Raw genomic sequence first — 19,183 nt, 5'->3', positions numbered from 1 at the left:
GAGGACAAGAGGAGCGATTAAAGAAGAACATATAAAATATTTATTATAAGAAATTTATTAATAATTTAAAGAATAATATAAAATATATAATTATACTGTACCGAATATTTACGATTGGTATCTGATATCAACCAATCACGATATAGTATTTTGTCAGTGTATACATGAAAATCTTGAAGAACTACATCCGGCAATTCTTTAAATCCAATCACTTATCGTTATTAATTCTGAGTACATGACAACAATATATATCTGTCGGTAAAGTAGGGAAATTCACGATCGAACTACTGAAGATTGCTGAACAATTCTATGACGAACAAACTACGGTTAACTGGATGAGCGATCGGTGATTGAGTGCTTCTCTCAGCTTCTTTCCTTCCGCAATTGCGGATTTGTCTCAATTTGTCGTCTATAACTGATATTAAAACATCATACGCTACTTGATACGATAGATTTGCGAATCGAAAACGGGACAGAATCCGTGACAATAGTGCACGTTAAAGAGTTACCTGATATTTTCGTCATGCTGTCAGAATTGGCAAAGGAGACAGAATTGACGGGAGATTCTTGTTGATATGGAGGTTGCCGAGAATTTACTGATCCGTGGTTCGCCTCTCCTTGGAAGGTTTCCCGGAAGTTTTCGCATCAAAAGGTCATCGGGAAGCGCAAACTTCCCCACGAGGATTGACGGTACTATTGGTACCGTAGAATTATAAGAAACGTAGTCATCTCTCAATCGTTGAACTGGCACATTGTATACTTTAGTGATCTTTGAATGCCAAAACAACTCATTTAGTTATTCTTTCTTGCTTTGTCAAGAAATATTCATTACGAAATGGCATCAACCTCCAGTGCTTCGGCACAGGTGTTGATGAATAAAGGAAAACGTGGTGCTGCTGCATATATTCATGCAGAATGTAGCAATCCAACCATCGATGCAGCAGGTCCACCACATCTGAATGAACTCTTGGATATTCTCTTGAATCCCAGTAAACCTATTGATGACTGGGAAACTATCGACTGGTGTAAATGGCTAATGGCAGGTGGCCGTACACCAGATGAATATGCAAATACAGGTCAGAGAGACGCCTATTTTATATTACTAATCCTTATATTTTCAATATATCATTATAAGCATATGTTCAATGATGCAATATTAATTGAATTAAATTAAATATTAAAGTGATTTTTATGATGTCGTTTAGTGCATATATTTCATATCAAAATATATAATATAAATTTAGTATATAGAGAATAACTAATATATATTATCCATTTTCATATATTACTCATATTAGATTCATGTAATTTGATAACTTTTAGAAGATAGTTCTTTATACTTCATGCCACTCGACTTTATTCATTTGTTATAAATTTACTAACATTTGCGTATTTGGCATCCATAGAAACTTTCTGTGAATGTATATATATAACTTACATATATACGATACTTGTATATATAGTATTTTTACTAACAATATTACAATAAGTATAGGTATATATGAATTTTATCATATCTACAATATCTAATTTGAACTATTACTTACTTGTTTAGGATTTTAATTCTTCATTTGTTTAACTTTGTTCCACGAGACATAAATATAATTTTGAATCTATTTATAAGTAACATTTTTAAAGTAAAAAATTTTTCAGTGGAAATATATTATTATTATTATTTGTAATAATAATAACAAAATTGAAATTCTTGTAATGTATGAAAATTTATTAAATAATTTTTTAAGTATATGTGCAAGAGGTGTTTTAGAATAAGTGGTAAATATTTTAGCGATAACTTCTAACACATATAAACAATAAAAAAGGTCAAACATATATCTACTTTGACTTTTTTTTTTTTCAAGTAATAAGGAATTTTATTTTAAACATATTCTTCTTTTGCTTTGATAAGAGATGTTCAAAATTACTTCTTTGCATCTGAATACAAGTTTGCAGACATGTTATCAATGACTATTCTATTCTCTCCGTACGTTTAGATGTTAATTCAATTTGCTGGAAACTTTATTTAATTCTTTTACGAAGAGTTCCAATACTATAGATGGTTATTTTATATTTTAAAAATAACCCTACAGGTTAAAGTTGAAAAACAAATCTAATATGATATTTATTCATATAAATGTTTTTTATCATTTTAAACTTCTAAAGCTTTCCTTAAAATATTTCCTACTTATTCTAGAACACCCTTATGTTTATGTATATGTGTATATGTATATATATATATATATATTTTACTGTGAGATATTGAAATTCAAAAATATCATTGTATTTCAGTACGAACTTATGACAATGCTACAACATGTGGATTAGTGTGGACTCCAAATTTCGTGGCATATCGTTGTCGTACTTGTGGAATATCACCCTGTATGTCTCTGTGTACTGAGTGCTTCAAAAAAGGAAATCATCATCGTCACGATTTTAACATGTTTCTTAGTCAAGCTGGTGGTGCATGCGATTGTGGTGATGCATCTGTCATGAAAGAGACTGGGTATGTTATTATTAAGATTAAATATTTATAAATATTTAATTGTTCTTAAATAAAGCTATTTAATATGTTTTAAAGCAATAAGTAATTGTTTGAAAAATGTTTACAAATAGAACATTTTTTAAATACAAATAATAATACTTCGGGATTCTTATTTACAGTTTCTGTGATAAGCATGGACCAAAAGCTGCTGTTAATAAATCTGCTGCACCTTCAGATTTAATGTGTGTTGCAGAAGCAATGATGCCCAGAATTATTTTGCGTCTTATTCAACATTTAAGAGAAAATTGGTAAGTCAATTTTATGCCAAATATTTGTTTCAATAAATTATTAGAATATAATAAATTCAATTTTTGTTTTTAGTAAAGTGGGAGTTCACAATGTACGAGAATATACAGATTACAGAGCTCCTATACAAGATGCAGATGTTTATTTAACTATGCTTCTTGATTTAAACAACATGGGTGCATTAATGAGGCATGTTATGACAACAGCACTCACTAATCCACAAAAATATAGAGGTCTTATGGATCCTTCTATTTTTACTGGTCAATCAGAGTATGGTAGTTATTGTCAAGATAGCAACAAAATATACAAAGATGCTGTTAAATCTTTGCCAAATCCAGAACCACCTGATGAATACAAAGGTATATTATAAAAATCGTTGATAGATGACCTATGTATTTTTTTTTAATTATTATTAAAATCTGATAGAATCAAATATCAATTCTAAATTTGCAGAATGTGCCTCTTTACAAGAACATTTAGAACATACAACTTTTTTGGAAGAATTAATGTTTTGGACTGTCGCCTATGAATTTCCACAAAAATTAGTATGCTTATTACTAAATATGTTACCTGAACCTGATTATAAAGAAGCTTTAACCCGCGCATTCGTTCTGCACTATAGTAGAATTTCTATGATGTTAGAACGTTCTGCAGATCCTGATACTCTTAGCAACAGGGTTGTGCATGTTAGCGTACAGGTAATTGTTATTAATTATATTTTTGTATCCTTTCATTCAATTAATTTATAACTATTATATATAAACTGGTTTATTATTTATTTAGTTATTTAGTAACGAAGGCCTTGCATTGAGGATGGTTGACCAATTAAAATTATTACATGTAATGGTTATTAGTTTGAAATATATGATGAGTAAAATATTAATTCAAAATACATTACATGGTACGTATTTTATATAATTATTTGACACATTGTTAAATTAAATAAATTTATTTCAATTATTATTTATTTATATATTGCAGATCCAGATAAAAATTTTCATTATGTTGTCGATTGTGCACGACAAGTAATGAAAGAACATTGCTACTGGCCTCTTGTGTCAGATTTAAATAATGTTCTTTCTCACAAACCTGTTGCTGTAAGATTTATGAGTGATGACACACTTCTAGAAATGTGGTTTGACTTTCTTTCTATGTTTCAAGGTATTAATAATATATTTAATTATCTACTATATATTTTTTTAAAGCAGAAAGAATTTGTATTCTGTTTATTATATTTGTAAAATAGAAAATTATTTTACTGAAAATGAAAGTAACTTTGTAACATGCATATTCTAGGAATGAACGTTAATCAAAGAGAATTAAGTCAACATGTTGAATTTGAACCCAACACGTATTATGCAGCATTCAGTGCTGAATTGGAAGCTAGTGCTTATCCAATGTGGGCATTAGTTTCACATCTGCGTGGACCTGAAAGTGCAACTCTTAGTAGAAGAGTTCTTACGTTTTGTCTCATCGCTTTACAAGATTGGTTAGATGGAGTAAATTATACTCATCCAAATGTGGTAATGATATTTTTAAATTACTTTTTAAATTGATTTTATCCATAATACATTAATTGTTGTCCTGAACTTTCTTTATTTTTATTATCAAAGTGTAAAATGTACATTTGCAACACAAATGTTCAGCAATTTTTTGATCATTCTAGCGAAAGAGTTAAATTTAATATATAATTCAATTTGATTGATCTGAATATATATATCTACGTTTAAATTCGATTAAAAATTCAAATAGGATTACATTTCATTAAATGTAATTGTATTACATATCAAAATAAACAATTGCTTTTAATTTTAAAATATTAAATACATTTAATTTCTTGTTTCAGAGTGATAGTCTACAAGTGTCATTTCACCTTCCACTTCATAGATACTTTGCAGTATTCATGTGCCAAGCAGTTAGACAACAAGGCGTAACACTTCAGGATTTATTACCACCCAATGATATGCTTCATCTTCTCATGATGCATCCATTACGAGTTCAGGTAAGTTGATTGTTGTAATATTCTAATAAAAATAACTTTTATATAACTATAAATAATATAGAATTGAGAAATGGTATTAGTATTTATTTTACAAAAGTAACATCTGTTATAAATAACACATTATTTTATACATGAATGAATATTCAACATATAGAACACATTACTATTCTTTTTATTATTCATTTTATTGTTATTTATTTTGTTCGTTTTCTTCACAAAGTTGTATACAGATAAAATGAATAATTTCATTTCTATAACACATTAGAAGAGTATTCAAGACAAAAAAAATTGGTATAATAGTATAAAAAATTATTTACAATGATTTTATTCAATACACTACTTCGTTAATTTGCAAGTAAATTAATTCATTGTAATTATTATTGCAATTAAATTCATATAAATTCTATTTATACGAATTGATACTATGAAAGAAAAATAACACTGGCATTAAATTACGCTTACTATTAATCTGGAATAACATTAATTATTTAGTAAAATTTTAATATATATCATTTGAATATTACTAAAGTTCATACTGCAGTTATCTCATTATATTTTTCAATAACTGGTGGTGGTGGTGGCAAATCAGTATGTAGATGTGGAGCAAAATTGTACGTTATCAATTTTAAACTAAGAAATCCTCCAGAACCTGGTCTACCCTTATGAAAAATCCCAGCGCCTGATATAGGTACTGGTGGTATTGGCTCTACTGGTTGAATATCTAAAAATGGTACAGTACTCTGTGCAGCATCTTTCTCGCGATCACTAGGACCAAAGTTTAGATACTGATTTTCTCCTGAATCAGAGACATGTTGTAACTCTGATCGAATTGGAATATCTGGATTCTTGAGTTTTAATTCTTTCCTGAAATGACGTGAAGTATAAGTAGATATTTGTTGCATTAAGTATCATATCTAAAAAAAAAATCTAATTTACCTGTCAGTATTATCATTACTTATCCAATAACTTTTTTCTGATGGTTGTATTAATTTGCCAGTTGTGAAGTTGAATGGAGTTACCATTATTTCCAAATTTAACCGGGTACCAATCATACGTAATTTAATACCTATAAACGTTTATAAAATAAATAATTAAAGATAGAAATATATAGCGCACTTTAAAGAGAGATATTTAAGTTTTTTTTTTTTTTTTTTTTATAGAATATACCTGTTAAAAGATGGTTTTCAGGAGATTTTAAATCGTCTAAATCGATCGCTCGTTTTTCCCATACTATAGTATGATAATCGACTCCGTTATCAACATCAGAATCGTAAACAGTATAATTATCTACTGGCTTCCATGTCGTTGATTCTATAAATCCTTGTGGAAGTAGTTTTCCTTCTTGAATTTGTATATGTATTATTTTGTTAAATTTGGTAAATTTGATTCCTGTTATTACTCTAAAATTATTAATATATTCAATTAGTATTCGTTTGTTATATACACACAATATTTATATTAAAATAAGAAATAAAATTATTACTTGTTATTGTTAATATCCGCAATAACTGGACGTAGATTAAAATATCGATTTGAGCTAGAGTTGTGATCGTCGCAATAGCAAAAACAATAACTGCAATGCCAAAATAGCCAACGCCACCAGCTATCAACTTTAGTGAGAGACTTTTGGCAAGTCTGTTTTTGTCCAAATACTTTGCCATTTTCATATTCTATGTAGTCATATCGTCTTGAACTGTCTTTCTATTTAATCATAAAAAGAAAATTAATATATATCGGATAAATACTTTGAAGAAAATTAACGAATGTACATACCGAAGGACAGATCCACATATCAGAATCAATATATTCACAATTTACAAGTTTTCCGCTACACATTCGTTGTTGTGCACAGAACTGATTGTCGTAACATCCATGAACTTTTGCATATCCATAATAAGCACAGTTTTCTCTACACGTAGTGGCACTATTCAAATCAACTTCATTGACAATATATCCTTGAAACAATTGGTTTAGTTCGACATATGTCCTATCTGGAAATAAAATAACGAATAATCAATAAGTTTGTTTATATCAATTTAAAGTATTATTATAATTTCTATTACATTAATATAATCATTGGATATACCTCGCTGATATGTGATCGGATCACATCTCCAAAAATCTTGAGGAGCAAAAGCCACTGCAGTTTTTACTGCCCTTAATGTTTCCGAAGTTCTCGTAGCATATTGTTGCTTTAATGATTCCATTTCTTCGCTAAAATTTGAACCTGAAATATAACGATTAAAAAATATATTTTTGAAATATGAATTATTAAATATTAAGTAAATGTCATAATCACACATACCGTTCATATATAATCGTAAAAGCATGTAAGAAAATTGAATCATTGTATATCCTTTAATCTCTGTAATTGCAATAGTATTGTACAAATGGAATAATAATTGTTGCGGAGATTGTTGTTCGCTACAGAATTGAGATGAGGATTCCTGCAAATATAAAGAAACAAAGATTAATATTACAAAAAACAAGCTTATAGTAATGTGAAGTGTTCAGTACACTTAAATAGATTTTAAAATAAACAATTTTTTTAGAAATAGTTTATATAGAAATTTAGATTTTCTTTTAAAAATGTTTCCTATCATAATTTCTATTAATCACGCTACCTGATAAGCTGAAATGAATAATTTTTGATTCACAATATAATCAGCTATACGCTGTAATGCTTTAGGTATTGATGCATTAGGATCGTTTAAAATAATATTTGCAAAATTTGTGAGTTGTGTTGTAAGAATTGTTGAATTTTGATCGACAATTTCACGTTGCATTTGCCTAAATATCATATATAATCCATCTATGCCTGCTAATTCTTGTTCTGTTCTTGCCCAAATCCATGAAGAACTCAAAGAATTCAAATGAGTCGGAGAATTATTTGGAAATAGTTGTTCAATGTGGTTACAGAATTGTTTATAAAATTGAATAATATATAAATATACATCAGCATCTTTAGATAAAGACCATTTGGGATTATTCAATTCTTTCTTCAATATTACTTCTTGTTCAAGCAATTCTTGTCTCAATTTGTCGACTAATGAGATACCATTTTTACTATCACATTTTATTGTCCACATTCCAAACAAGAAAAGCAAACACACGAATGATTTAAACGGTATCGTCATTTTGTCTTTTTCTTCTTCTTCTTATTTCTCTTGTGGCTTCTTCTTTGGCTTTTGCTTTCAACGTGCCCACGATTCGCAAGTAATCTTTTAGCAATATAATGATTTCAAAAATCTTACATAAAAATGTTCAATTAAAGAATATTTTCTAAATCGCGGAAAACTTTCAAGGCTCATAAATACCGTTATTAGTATTACATACATACATTAAAGAAAAATAAAGGTTACTCTGCTTGATGATTATACTGAAAATTCTATGTCTGCGATGATCGATATTTCAGATTTCTTTCCGTGACGTTTTACTTCTTCTTTTTAACGTAGAATTAAACCAGACATCTAATTGAGAAATTTAATGCATTTACAAGTTTGCAACTACGAGTTCATAATTCTCATTTCAAATGAAATGAAATGAAAAGAGAAGAAAAGAATCCTTATAAAAACACGATAATAAATCTTTCAAGAATGCATATATATATATATATATATACACATTTATTTACGTAATTAACTGTTACTAGGTTACAAGAAGGTTCAAAGTTGAGATCGTTATAAAAAGGAAAAAAAAACAAAAATTATAACAAATATTATATTTACACCAATACTTTCTTTACGTTAAAATTATTTACGTTCAACAAATGTGTTGATTTAATAATCGATTTATTAAATGGGAAAGAGGGTAATCGTAAATATAACCAATAAAAATATCTTTTCAAACTTAAAGATTCTTCTTCTTCGTGAATGATCCGGATTATATAATTACGATTGATTTATTTTATATTGTTCACATCTATGTTGCAACGCTTTGATAAAAAAGTATTTCAAAACAAATTATTCGTAAATAATGTTAAATTAAATTACGAGTAACAAGGATTAATAGTGTGTAACCTTTTATAAAATTTCATCGAAAAAACAATTAGTAACATATTTTAATCGTATTGAATAATATTGTCACTTTATATTACAAAGAGACAAAGATTTTTACTCGTGTGTTTCGCATGGCTTACAAGTTACGTGTAAAGCGTTTATAAAACACGGACAAGAAACGTGAGAACGTCAGCATTTCTTTTGTCTCTATATTTATAGAAATTGTTGTCTTCTAAGTTCGTAAAGGAACATATTTTGACGTCAGTGATCGTTTTATTGCGCATTTATTGAATGTACTTTTTTTCTTTTATTTCTTTTTTTTAAGCTGAAGAAACTTCACGGTCGAACCTTGAAAATAATAAACGAGACGCGATCTTGCAACAATTTATAAAACTATTTTTCTAAATCTTACTTCCTGTTTTTTTTTTTTTTTACAAAACTTTATTTAATACCACATCGAATCTATTAACTACTTTAACGCGTTTAATCGTTATTTAAACGTAAACACATTTTTTTATGGGAGATTCGTGAAATTTTATAGAACGAACAATACACAATTTTAGATATACACTATGTCTCTCTCCAAACGTTCCAACTAAACTGAGAGGATTTCTCATTTGTTTCTCACCGTTTCACTGTACCCCCACCCCCACCCCACATCACTATTTCTCGAGTAAGTAATGTTATTATGCATCCTGCGCATGTCCCCTCCCCCCACTCCTCCTCACTCTTGATACCGTTCTCTTTCTCCTCTTATTCGTTGAATGACTGACTGACTGACTTACTACATTGGAATGATACAACACGAGATAAAAATTGTCTCCTTTCAGATAATATATACCCAATTGAAATATATTGATTTATTATAATTCTACTTATAATTTGAAATCGACATTCCATTATTAACTCGTAAGATTTTTGAACAAATTTCAAAGGTCGAAATGATTTCTTTGATTTTATTTCTGTTTATTTTAAAACAGTGAGAAGAGAAGAAAGGTTTTGTTACTTTGGAATGATGACTCACTTTTTTCTTTCTTCTAAATTCTTTCATATCGATTATTATTATTTCTTTTTTTTCTTTTTTGGTCACATTTAAAAAGGGTGGTTTCCATTTTGAATAGTTTTATAGAATATTAATTTGGTTTTGTATATACGTTTATTCATAAACTTATGTCATTTCCGACAGGAAATGTTATATAAATTAGTTTTCTTTGTATGATTTTTTTTTTTTATCCTTAATTATCAACGTAATATCGTGGATCATTTTCAAGTTCAACAAAAAATATTTATTGTTTAAACCAATTGTGCAATGTTTGAATATGTAAAGAGAAAACAAAACAAAAAAAAAAACACGTTGAATGATTATAAAATAAGCAAATCGATTATTTATTATTCGTTACTCATATGAAAGTATTTTTTTATATTCTCGTAAAGTAAATATATATATACACACGTATATAAATGCTTTGATATGTACCTATGGGGTTCGATCAATTTATCAATTGATAACCGGTCTGCATTACATTCTTTAACATATTATATATCATTATGACTCAAGAGTATTATATACGTAATACGACCAGAGATTATTAAAGAGATTAAACTTCCTGTTTAAAAAATATTCAATATAAAATCAAAATCTTACATAACTCTTGTATGACAATAATTAAATCATTTCTTCATTATACAAATATACATTTTAAATTTCAAAATGTTGAGAGAAAGTTTGTTGGTTTCGTAGATAAAATAATCTGAATCAACAAACATTCTTTACTTTGATAATATGCATGTCATTTTCTTTACATTAACAGTTCAATGTGAGTATTTTGAAATTTATATATATATTATTATAGGTGCGTAACTTTGTTTCCGGCGTTTTTAACGTTTAAATAAAATTGATATATATATTATATATAATTATATATAATATATATATTAATATTCGTTATTGAAAATTACCTGAAAGAAACATGCGCTATTTCTTGTTGACTTACCTTCATTTGATTCGAAAAAGCGATGATAATACTTCTATTGAATAGTTGCGATTGACTTGGAACTATTAAACGATGAAGTGTTTTTAATACATCTGAAAGTGCACCTAAATCAGACGAAACACTGGCCTTAGCAAAGTTTTCTAGCGTAAATCTCTCGTATGCTTCGGGGGTGGTAGCATATTTGATAAACACATCATAAAGGTCATTGATCTGACCAACGTAGTGATCGAATTCACGAAAATCATTTTCCATAGATAATTTCTTCGGTAAATTAATCATCAATTGTTCTAATACTTTTTCCGTTTTAGCCTGCGTCATTTCCTGATAAACGTCAAGTTTATGCGATACATCGCGAATACGATTCTTTAATATCTTCTCTTGTCTGCTTATAAATGGAAATATGTCTTCAGTATTACCATTACCACCGGGTACATTGTCTATAATTTCTAAAATTTTAAATAACTCCATTACAGTTTCTTGACCAAATCTAAGAATATCCCCCACATTAGCGAAGGTGAAATCACTAATGCTATTGTTTGGTTGAACATGGAAGGATATTAGTATGATTAAAATCATTGAAAACACTTTTCCGCTCCATTTTATCGTCATTTTTTTAACGGTTCTTTGTAATAATCTTATTCGAAGCTTTTGTCTTCTCTTTTTTAAGAAAGGCTCTTCTTTGAGATCTTTCAACTTTAAACCGATATAATGTTATGCACTTTTAAAAATTAATTAATGCATTAATGCAAAATTGCATGAACGTTTTCAAATATGAAAGATGAAAAGAAGAAATAGGAACATATTTCACATCGTCGTTCACGTTGAAAAGACAGTCGTGAACTGATGTGCTGCGATCTCGCGTGTGATTCAGCTTCTTAAACTTCTTCTGATTGGTCGATATATCGGAAATGATGTATGAGGGTTTATTCAAGAAATTCAAAGTTTTATATATATGTCAGTTAACGGTATCTTTTGTTAACATTGTAACAATTAATTATAATTCCCAAAACGATAATTGTAAACATTATTAAAGTTTTGAACAAAAATGTTTGTTAATTGTCAATTGAAATGATTTATAACAATTAGTTATCAAATAAGAATCATATATATTTTTTAGGTGGCATTTTCTGAAATTTTAAATGGGCTATGGGTACGCAATGGACTTCAAATAAAAGGACAAGCTATGACATATATACAATGCAATTTTTGCAATTCGATGGTTGATGCTGATTTGTATTTATTGCAAATTTGTGCAACTAGATTACAGCCAGATGTTTTTCTAAAAACTGTCGTTGAAAAGTAATATAATTTTTCTTTTTAAATTTATAATTATTTTTGTATAAATATATTATGTTATATGATATTTGTTATTTACATAGATTCCACGTACGAGAATGGATGAGTTTGAGTCTATATCATGCACCTCAAAATGAATATTTAGAAGGTGAACATGATACTCTTATGCTAGAAAGCTGTTTAACATTTTTGGCAATTCTAGTTAATGTACGAACGAATCTAGGTAAGTATATATTATTATTATTAAATATGTATAGTACTTTTACAATATTATTATTATTTGTGAATTATCCCTAGGTTTGTCTGATCCTGAAATGTCCTGTCTCGAAATGGTTACTTTACTATGTATGGGAGATAAAACTCATAGTCAGTTAATGGAATTGATGCCAGAACGATGTGGTACTACACAGAACAGAGATTTTGAATCAGTTTTAGCTGAAGTATGTCTTTGTTACTTTTATACACTTTGTAATATACTGTCTCTTTTTTTTTTGTATTTCTATGTAATTATTTTATAGGTAGCACAATATCGAGCTCCAAATCTTGAAGCTAGTGGATTTATGCAACAGGGTATGTATGGCCCTAAACCACGAGTCTGGGATGAATTATTCGACCCATTACATGTTTTACTAAGGGCTGTTCATCGAAGAGATTTTCAAATATCTATGGATCGTTTTACTGAATAGTAAGCTTAGAAATTTATTAATAAAATAACAACATTTATATATATATACATATATTGATAATCTGATATTGTATTGTTTAGTGTAAAGCAATCAGGTAAATTAAAGAATAATGCAACACCATGGCCACCTTTTCGACATCCTGCACCAGTTTCATCAGACTATGATGATCCACGTCTTGTCCTACGTACCAGAGTATTTCATGCTATGATATTTATAATATTATATAAGGCTGTGAATGGACATAATATATCAGAGCATGTTATGGCATTGGCTATTTATCTTCTAGAAATGGCAGTTGTTACTGCAGAATTACCTGATAAGTCCGTAAGTAACATTCATTTTTAAAATGATTTTTTTTATTTTAATATTTATATGAAAAACTAATTACTTAATTTTATTTCAATTGATTATTTAGAACAATCCCTTATGTCAATATATGGGCGCTAGTTCAATGCGTACAATTAAAGATATGGATTTAGCAGGCTGGTATGAAAACGATAATTTATCAGAAAATCTGAGGACTGTGATACCTCAAATAACTCTAGTCCAAGAACCAGAACCAAATAGTTCAGACAGTAAGAATAACTTTCCCGGTATAAATTTTTAGATTATATAATTATTAGTTTTATAATAGTATAAAATATATGTAATATTTACTTACGCACTTCAGGTGAATTTGAATGGGAAATTCAAGGTGAAGCAACTGAAGTCAGTACTACTTTAATGTTAAATGATGGATCTGAGGAAGGTTCATTGGAAGTATTGGCTTTACCGTCAGTAGAAACGATCAACGATAATAATGATTTATCAACCAATGTAAATGTTGGTTCTCTTCCAGCTTTGCCGCCAGCAAGTGGTAAGTCTTTATTTGTACTTCTGAGATGATAGAGAATGGAATTTTAAGAAATAATTTAATAAGTACATTCCATTTGTAATACACATTTGAAACATTTAAATTTGGCTTTAGTACCTAGATGTATTATAGCATTCAACTTATTACATTATGGGAGAGATTGACGATATGGATGAATGTGAACATTCAATTTGACCTTCCAATATTCTAACCAGACAACCAAATATTCCTTTCACAACTGCGTTTAATTGTAGATATATTTTATTAAGTTTTCTTAAAGTATAATATATTTTTATATTTTATATCAATAATAGATTTTATTATGGATTATACTTATACATTAAATTTATAATTTTATATGAAAAATTAAAAACACAGTATATATTTAAAAATAGCAAAAAAACTATAAAATATAATTACTTTGATGTAACATCAGATAAATTGGAGTAGTAAAAGAAATAGTTTAGAAACGTTACTTATTTTAGGAAATAGTTAAAATTGGCATACTTTTATTTTTTTATATTTTAGTCGACTTTGACATGGCAATTATACCTGAAGATGGAATCGTTGCCATACAACATGGTAATACCGAAGGTGATTTAATGCCTCTACAAAGAGCTTTACCACCATCCACTGAAGAATCCATGGCCCTTGCCCTTGAATCACCTCCTTCACCAAACAGTATGTTGTTTTTTTAATTGTATCCACTCTATCACAGTTTTATCCTTACTCTATAATAATTTATAATTCAATAGAGAGAGAAAGAGAGAGAGAAAGAGAGAAAATTATTACCTTTTATTTTTGAATAATTATAGAAAATCCTGTTTAACACTTTATTGTCCACTCAGAAATAGCATAGAATTTAGCATTTCATAAATATCTCTGAACAGAATCGGAGAGTCAAGTTTTTTTTTAACAAAATTTCTAATATTGTTTGAAAATATATAATCTGTAAAAATCCAGTATTACACGTTCAATTATTAATTACCAACAAATTCATTTATACTTGTAATTTTTAGATAATCAGCAATATCTCCAATAATTAAAATTTATTATAATTAAACAAATATAGAATATAAATATTATATATAATTGGCTCTTTTTATAAATTTCGTGCAATTAAAAATAATATTTTGTTTAATTATAACTAGATATAGTTGATGGGCAGCCTGCATTACCACCTGTACCTCAACGTCCTGCTGTTATGGCTGGTAACGAAATAATCAGTGCACAAACGATGTATTCACGACTTAATACTACTGGAGCAACAACGACAGATATTGTTCCATCAACATCAAACATGCTTAAGCATAACAAGAGAAGAGAACCTCAAGTAAGTGTCACCTCCATACTGATAATGTAAGAAAATTAAATATATCTTATTATTCTTTTATTGTATTTGATATTAATGTAATTTTTTACTAGGTGAGGCCGCAAACTGTAAAAGTAGGAGAAAGTATAATTTCACTGCTTTTAAAATTACATTCTCAGTTATCAGGAATACCAGATAGTTATAATCCTGATCAAAATGTAACTGTAGATAGTGAAGCAAGTAGTAGCACGGCTACACCAGCGAAAGAAGAAGAATCGAGAATTGGCGATGGCCCATTCTTTATTTCACAACTTCTTAAAAAAATAGCAAATTTAGATCCCATGTGTAGAGATACAATTATAGAAAGTAGAAATAAATTATGGCCACGCAAGCAAGATTGCGAGGATGAACAACGCGAAAGAGAACATCGAGAAAGAGAAGAAAGGCGTAAAAGAGCAAAAGAAAGGCAACAAAAACTTATGGCAGAATTTGCCAATAAACAAAAACAATTTATGGAAAAAGCAATGAAAACAGGTAAGATTTATCTTCTATAAACGTAAAGAAAGAATATTTTGTTGTAATTATTATTCATAAAATGTCATGGCATCAAATTTTACTATAATTTTATTTGTTGCTTTATTTAATTAATATTAAATATATAGATGAAGCAACTGAATCAGGAATGGATTGGGATCAAGAGGATGATACAACAAAATTAACTAGGCAAAAGGAATATGATTGTGTGATATGTAATCAAACTACTTCAAGTAGTGAAGATAAACCTATGGGTCTAGTTGTATTAGTACAGGTAATGTATGATATAAAAGGGTTCTTTATTAAATCTTTCACACTATTGAATGTATATATAATATGAAAGGATTTTAAAAAATTTATTAATAATTTCATTGTAGGCGACTAGTGTTATTGGCCATGGAAGAGAAGAATCGGACAGACTTACTTTGCCTACATCTGATGAAGATCCACCTATACCAAAAGGTGGCACACGTGGTGCTCATTTTAACCGTAGAATAGATGAATTAAGTGGACATTTTGATACGGTAAGTCATTTATTCTTGACGCGCATACATTTAAAAACTATACAAATATTGTGATTTAATTAATATAAATTTAATTTATATATTACAGTTTTCATGGTTACTATCTGTTAATTTGGGTTGGGAAGGAGGTGTTCATGTACAGACATGTGGTCATCACTTACATTTAGATTGTTTAAAATCTTATTTACAATCATTACAAAGTCAACAAAGACAACCAAGTCTAGCAGTTGATACTGGCGAATACCTTTGCCCGCTTTGTCGACAATTAGCTAACTCTGTACTGCCATTATCGCCGCAATTAGGAGAGTGTGCAGCTGTTGTACGATCTTATCAAGCCTCTCCATCAGTTATACTTTCAGAATTAAATAATCTTTTAAAAGAGATACAACGAAATCCAGTAAATGTTATTTTAATATAAATTTCTTTTTTATATAATTTTTCCATATATTTAATATCTTTAATAATTATTTCATAATTTTAGGTCTCATCAAATTTAGCTGTAGCAATGGGAAAAGCCATGGAAGATATGACAAGTTGCACATACTTAAAATATAAGCAAAAGAACTGTTCTCCTAGTCACCAAAGCTTGTTCCTTTTTGTAACTTCTATAGCAAGAACTAATTTTGAGGTTGAACTTGTACAGCGTGGTGGATCGTTACATGTTCCTTCGCCTAATTCTATACCCTTAATACCAAAACGTGACTGTATTGGTATGATTGTTTGATAATATTCATCATTTTTTAATGACAACTTCATGCGAAAGTTTAATACAATTACTTGTTATTTCGAATTTTTCTCAATAATCGTTAATTTTAATTGCAGTTGCACTCCTTCACGTTCTTGCGATGCATGCAAAAGTACTAACAACATGGCCAGTACATCATACTTGGCAGCAGTTATCAGGCATACCTGCAGAGCCTTCTGCACCACTTGCATTAACACCACATGAAAGAGAAGTTCCATTGTTACTCAGAGATCCAACTGCCCTTCTCATACAATTTATATTACTACTGCCGCTGCACTTGGATCAAGGTAAGTTTCGTAAAATCATATTGTATTACCCTTGATCTTATATATATATATTAATTTTCAGCTTATTTTTCGAGCGTTGTAAAAGTTGTATACAACTTGCTGTACTATCAAGTCATAGTGCAGATAAGCTGTGGTTTTTCACAAGCAAAAAGAAATGCAATTTTAAGAAGAGCCCAGTGTGGCGAATGTAGTGCTACTTCTTTGGAGATTATATTATGCAGAGTAATTGAATATTTTAGTGACAGTGACCTTTATCGTACAGACGAAGCTTCTCATAAACCATCAACTTCATCTTCTGTGTCTTATACCGGAGTCAAAACATATTTTATTGAACGACGGGTAATTTTCTGAAATTATTCAAAAATAATATATTTGAATTTGTGGGTCTTATTATTTATATTTTCCTTGGCTCTTTCAGATACAATCTTTATGCTTACCATTTTTAAGAGTGGCAGCCTTACTTCGTTATCATCTATATGAACAACCACTGCCCTTTGTTAGGACACGCCAAACAGAATTTGTCAAATTAGTGTATTATTTAGAATTAGTGACAGAAGGTATGGGTTGGGATAGTTTCAATTCAACAGTGGCACTAAATTGGCAAGATATAGATGCAAGTGTTGCTGTTCCTCGTTTCTGGTGCGATCAGTTATTAGCTTTTGTTAATAGAAGTAGTGCAGCTAAAAATTTAATAAAGGAACAGCATATATCTTGGCAAATACCAAAACTGCTTAATCTTCCAAGAGAATACGAAAAAATTTTTACGGTAAATAAATAATAACATACATTTATAATATGATGTATTAATATTTTTTGTTATTGGGGATGCATAAATTAATATTTTTTTCATTTTTCAGTATTATCACGAACGGCAATGTCGTCAATGTCATTCAGTTCCTCAGGAAATTAGTATTTGTTTATTATGTGGTGCTATTGTTTGTCTGAAGCAGAACTGTTGTAAACAAATGAATGTATGCGAAGCTGTTCAGGTATATTTCTTTTTAAATTTATAACTATATAATATTTGATATGATTTTTTAAATATATGTATTTAAATATTTATTTATAGCATTCAATTGACTGTGGCGGCGGAACTGGTATATATTTAGTAGTAACATCAACTTATATTATTGTAATTAGAGGTCGAAGAGCTTGTCCATGGGGATCTTTATATCTTGATGCGTTTGCAGAAGAAGACAGAGATCTAAAGTAAGTATTAGGGTAGATTATTTTAATAATTGTCATAACGTAAAGTTAAATTACTCTCATTTATAGATTATAATTAACACTTACAAATAGAGAGAGAGAGAGAGAGAGAGAAAGAAAGAGATGTTTATTTGACAAGTTAATATAATGCAATATATTCTTATTCTTCTAGACGAGGTAAACCTTTGTATCTTAGCCAAGATAGGTATCGACTATTGGAACAGCAATGGCTAGCTCACAGATTTGATCATACGAAAAAAACGTGGGTCTGGCATCGTGATTCTCTGTGACCTTCCGTAGTACTTGAATGCTCATAAATTTGAAATGAAGCGAAGACTCATGTAACTTGTTTATTATTACGTAATCTCTCGTTAACGATAACAGCGCTTAAAGGATAAACAGGTTGTTCAAATACTTTACGAATATTATATTTATTATGATGCAATTGATAAGTAGGCATGACAATGAATGAAAGTATTATCCTTCAATGGAAACTGAACTAAATTGTCTATAGTCACAATTCTTGAATAATTATATCGAAGACGTATGTTTGAAATCGAACATTGTTGTATATTTTATTTAAATACATATAAATATTGCGTCTTAATAAGAGGAGAGTACTTATCTAGCATCTAATGTTTGTACTTTATAGAAGATGAGAATAATAAAATTTTAAGTGACAATAGCAATTTAGAAAGGAAGATAAATATTAAAATTTGTCCGAATAATTATTTGTGCAAACAAATTATGAAACGTGTAATTCACAAGACTTATATTTGCATCTTCTTGGTTATAATATTCATAGATAAATTTATTACATTATATTTTTCTAAATGCAATTCATATTTTTTGAATTATATTATTGAAATCTGGATCTGTCTGACAATTTGTATTCGTTTATAAAATTATAACAAATATAAATCACTCAATATGTCCAAATGAATGAAAAATAAGAAATAAT

General features: G+C 28.9%; 2 protein-coding genes across 8 annotated transcripts; one reads left to right on the top strand and one right to left on the bottom strand.

Moving 5' to 3' along the window:
* The first annotated feature begins 110 nt into the window (after positions 1–110).
* LOC122516763 (E3 ubiquitin-protein ligase Ubr3) lies at positions 111–18,911 on the top strand. Of its 3 annotated transcripts, none has more exons than XM_043634859.1 (29): positions 111–1,076; positions 2,287–2,500; positions 2,659–2,787; positions 2,861–3,144; positions 3,239–3,483; positions 3,569–3,686; positions 3,767–3,946; positions 4,082–4,308; positions 4,632–4,787; positions 11,897–12,078; positions 12,159–12,298; positions 12,373–12,515; positions 12,594–12,760; positions 12,842–13,085; positions 13,177–13,354; positions 13,432–13,617; positions 14,143–14,295; positions 14,766–14,947; positions 15,040–15,460; positions 15,589–15,734; positions 15,838–15,984; positions 16,073–16,381; positions 16,466–16,694; positions 16,807–17,016; positions 17,078–17,355; positions 17,435–17,782; positions 17,874–18,005; positions 18,086–18,225; positions 18,395–18,911. In XM_043634859.1, the coding sequence occupies exons 1-29, from the start codon at positions 836–838 to the stop codon at positions 18,510–18,512; spliced, it is 5,847 nt and encodes a 1,948-aa protein (XP_043490794.1). In that variant the 5' UTR covers positions 111–835; the 3' UTR covers positions 18,513–18,911. The 3 variants fall into 3 exon arrangements, with proteins under 3 accessions (XP_043490794.1, XP_043490813.1, XP_043490803.1); XM_043634868.1 differs by having other exon boundaries at positions 112–1,076; positions 13,177–13,336; XM_043634878.1 differs by lacking the exon at positions 14,143–14,295.
* LOC122516776 lies at positions 4,856–11,632 on the bottom strand. Of its 5 annotated transcripts, none has more exons than XM_043634898.1 (9): positions 9,198–9,462; positions 7,412–8,257; positions 7,093–7,234; positions 6,874–7,014; positions 6,561–6,778; positions 6,271–6,488; positions 5,955–6,187; positions 5,724–5,853; positions 4,856–5,651 (listed from the first exon to the last, which is right to left on the bottom strand). In XM_043634898.1, exons 2-9 carry the CDS (start codon positions 7,922–7,924, stop codon positions 5,318–5,320), a joined length of 1,929 nt encoding a protein of 642 aa, XP_043490833.1. In that variant the 5' UTR covers positions 7,925–8,257; positions 9,198–9,462; the 3' UTR covers positions 4,856–5,317. The 5 variants fall into 5 exon arrangements, with proteins under 5 accessions (XP_043490833.1, XP_043490842.1, XP_043490849.1 ...); XM_043634907.1 differs by having other exon boundaries at positions 7,412–8,008; positions 9,198–9,460; XM_043634914.1 differs by lacking the exon at positions 9,198–9,462 and having other exon boundaries at positions 7,412–8,036; positions 8,128–8,355.
* Positions 18,912–19,183: the final 272 nt, after the last annotated feature.

Source organism: Polistes fuscatus, unplaced genomic scaffold, assembly GCF_010416935.1.
Source record: "Polistes fuscatus isolate 324 unplaced genomic scaffold, CU_Pfus_HIC Scaffold1, whole genome shotgun sequence".
Lineage (NCBI taxonomy): Eukaryota > Metazoa > Arthropoda > Insecta > Hymenoptera > Vespidae > Polistes > Polistes fuscatus.
Note: the sequence above shows the minus strand (reverse complement) of the source record. Positions and strands in the feature narration are given on the sequence as shown.